The 2088-nt window shown below is 37.4% G+C and overlaps 1 protein-coding gene across 1 annotated transcript; it reads right to left on the reverse strand.

The window, feature by feature from the left end:
- Positions 1-448: 448 nt before the first annotated feature.
- On the reverse strand, positions 449-865 carry LOC129003454 (uncharacterized). Its single transcript, XM_054431749.1, has one exon. The coding sequence runs from the start codon at positions 863-865 to the stop codon at positions 449-451; it is 417 nt and encodes a 138-aa protein (XP_054287724.1).
- Positions 866-2088: the final 1223 nt, after the last annotated feature.

The raw sequence follows: 2088 nt of genomic DNA on the forward strand, positions 1-2088 counted from the left end.
GCTAATTTTATATGCTCTTTATGTAATCTAAATGAGAATGAGGACACTTATCATTTTGTTGCTCGTTGTCCAATTTTAACCCAAATAAGAAATAAATGGCTATTGAAACCTGTTTTAACTCGCTCAGAGTTTATAGATTTTCTTAATGGTAAGGATTGGCGTTCGCTGGCAAATTTTCTTAAAGAGGCTTGGAAGTATAGGTGGGATTTGGTTTTAGAATTCAATGTCTAGCAGCAAAACAATATAAATATTATAGCATATTAAAAATAGTTCACATTTTTAGTTGTATAAAATAAAATGTTGTCAACCCGGCAGACGGTCTTATGACCATTGCTGTAATGTGCTGTTTTTAGTAATTTTGTTGTCGTTATGCAGAAGATTATGTTTAGTTATAAGTACATATGTATTTATGCAGTTTATTTTTGTGTCAATAAAGCACTTTTTCATTTCATTTCAAGTCAATGGAATAATCCAATGTCCCCTTCAAATACCGGAATATTCTCTTGACATCACTCCATGCTTGCATAGTAGGATTGTTCAGCTTTTGTGCTACTATATTCACTGCACTACTTATGTCTGGTCTTGTATTTGTTATGTACATCAGACTGCCCACAGCTTCTCGGAAGGGAACTCCTTTACTCAAAGGCTTGTTTTCCTCCAATGTATCTTCATACTTCGTGCATAAAGGCGTACCAACTGGATTGCATTCTGACATCCTGTACCTTTCAAGTACACTCTTGATGTAAGACTTCTGACTCAAAGAAATCCTGCCCTCTGCTCTATGAATCTCCATACCAAGGTAGGTTTCAGGACCAGTAACTTTTAACTTGAAGTCTTGTTCCAATTGTGCAATAAAATCAGACATCTCTTGTTGATTTGAACCAGCAATCAGACCATCATCCACAAATATTACTACATACAATTTTGAACCGTTCTTGTTGCGAATAAACAAACATGGATCTGCAGTACTTTGGCTAAAACCCTTCTTAAGCATACTTTGCATTAGACACTTACTCCAACACCTTGGACTTTGTTTCAGACCATATAAACTGCGTTTCAGTTTCCAAACTCTTCCACTTTTGTCATCATAACCTTCAGGTTTCCAGGTATAGATGTCCTCATCTAACGTAGAATACAAAAATGCAGTTTTTACATCAAACTGTTTTAAGTAAAGATCTTCTTGAACAGCTACATTCAAAAGACATCAAATGGTATCGCTTTGGGCTACAGGACAAAATGTCTCATTATTATCCTCTCCATACTTTTGAGCATATCCTTTTGCTACCAACCTTCCCTTAAAGCGTTCTGGATTTTGTTTTCCTGTTAGAGCCCACTTTAGACCTATAATTCTCTTATTATTTGGACGTGGAACTAGCTCAAACACTTCATTTTCATTTATTGATGCCATTTCATCATTCATTGCAGCTTGCCAGTGCCACCAATCAGGACTGTTTACTGCTTCGTCGTAGGAGGGACCTGCTTCAGCAAGTAAAACATAGTCTTGAAGTTGAAGGTATGATGGTGTACGTCGCTGACGTTGAGGTCGACTGTCATCTTCATTTATGACTCTTACTACATCATTTTCAACTGACATTACATCATTTTCAGCAGACACTACATCATTTTCAGCACACACTGCATCATTTTCAATCCCCACATTTCCATTGTCACTGATTTTTCGTGGAAATGTAATGCACATTTCAACTTCATTGTCTTGAATTCCCTCATTCCATTGAGAAGACTCACCAGCATTTTTATTTTCTTTGTTTCCTTCGATCCGTCGAGGAGACATAGCCTATCATTCAAGAATGACTCTTTTTTCATAATTTCCTTGGAAATTTCCTTGAAAATAACGTCTTTGCTTGCCACAATCTTTGGCGCAACATAGACTCTATAGCCATCTTGTTCGTCACAATATCCAACTAATATGCCAGAAACCGATTTAGCTGAACCATTTCTTCCTCTTCGGTTTTGGTACATGGACATAGCACTCAGCACCAAAAGGGCGAAAATGTTCAACGGGCGCAGGACCCTTTTGAAACCACAACTCGTAAGGAGTTTTACTATCAACAGACGGTCCAGTGCGGT

This window comes from Macrosteles quadrilineatus, unplaced genomic scaffold, assembly GCF_028750875.1.
Source record: "Macrosteles quadrilineatus isolate MER2022 unplaced genomic scaffold, UCM_ALF_1.0 Scaffold_9__3_contigs__length_116548681, whole genome shotgun sequence".
Lineage (NCBI taxonomy): Eukaryota > Metazoa > Arthropoda > Insecta > Hemiptera > Cicadellidae > Macrosteles > Macrosteles quadrilineatus.

Bases quoted from the DNA above. Each gene is read 5' to 3' on its own strand.
- LOC129003454 (XM_054431749.1), bottom strand. From the start codon at position 865: ATGTCTGATTTTATTGCACAATTGGAACAAGACTTCAAGTTAAAAGTT.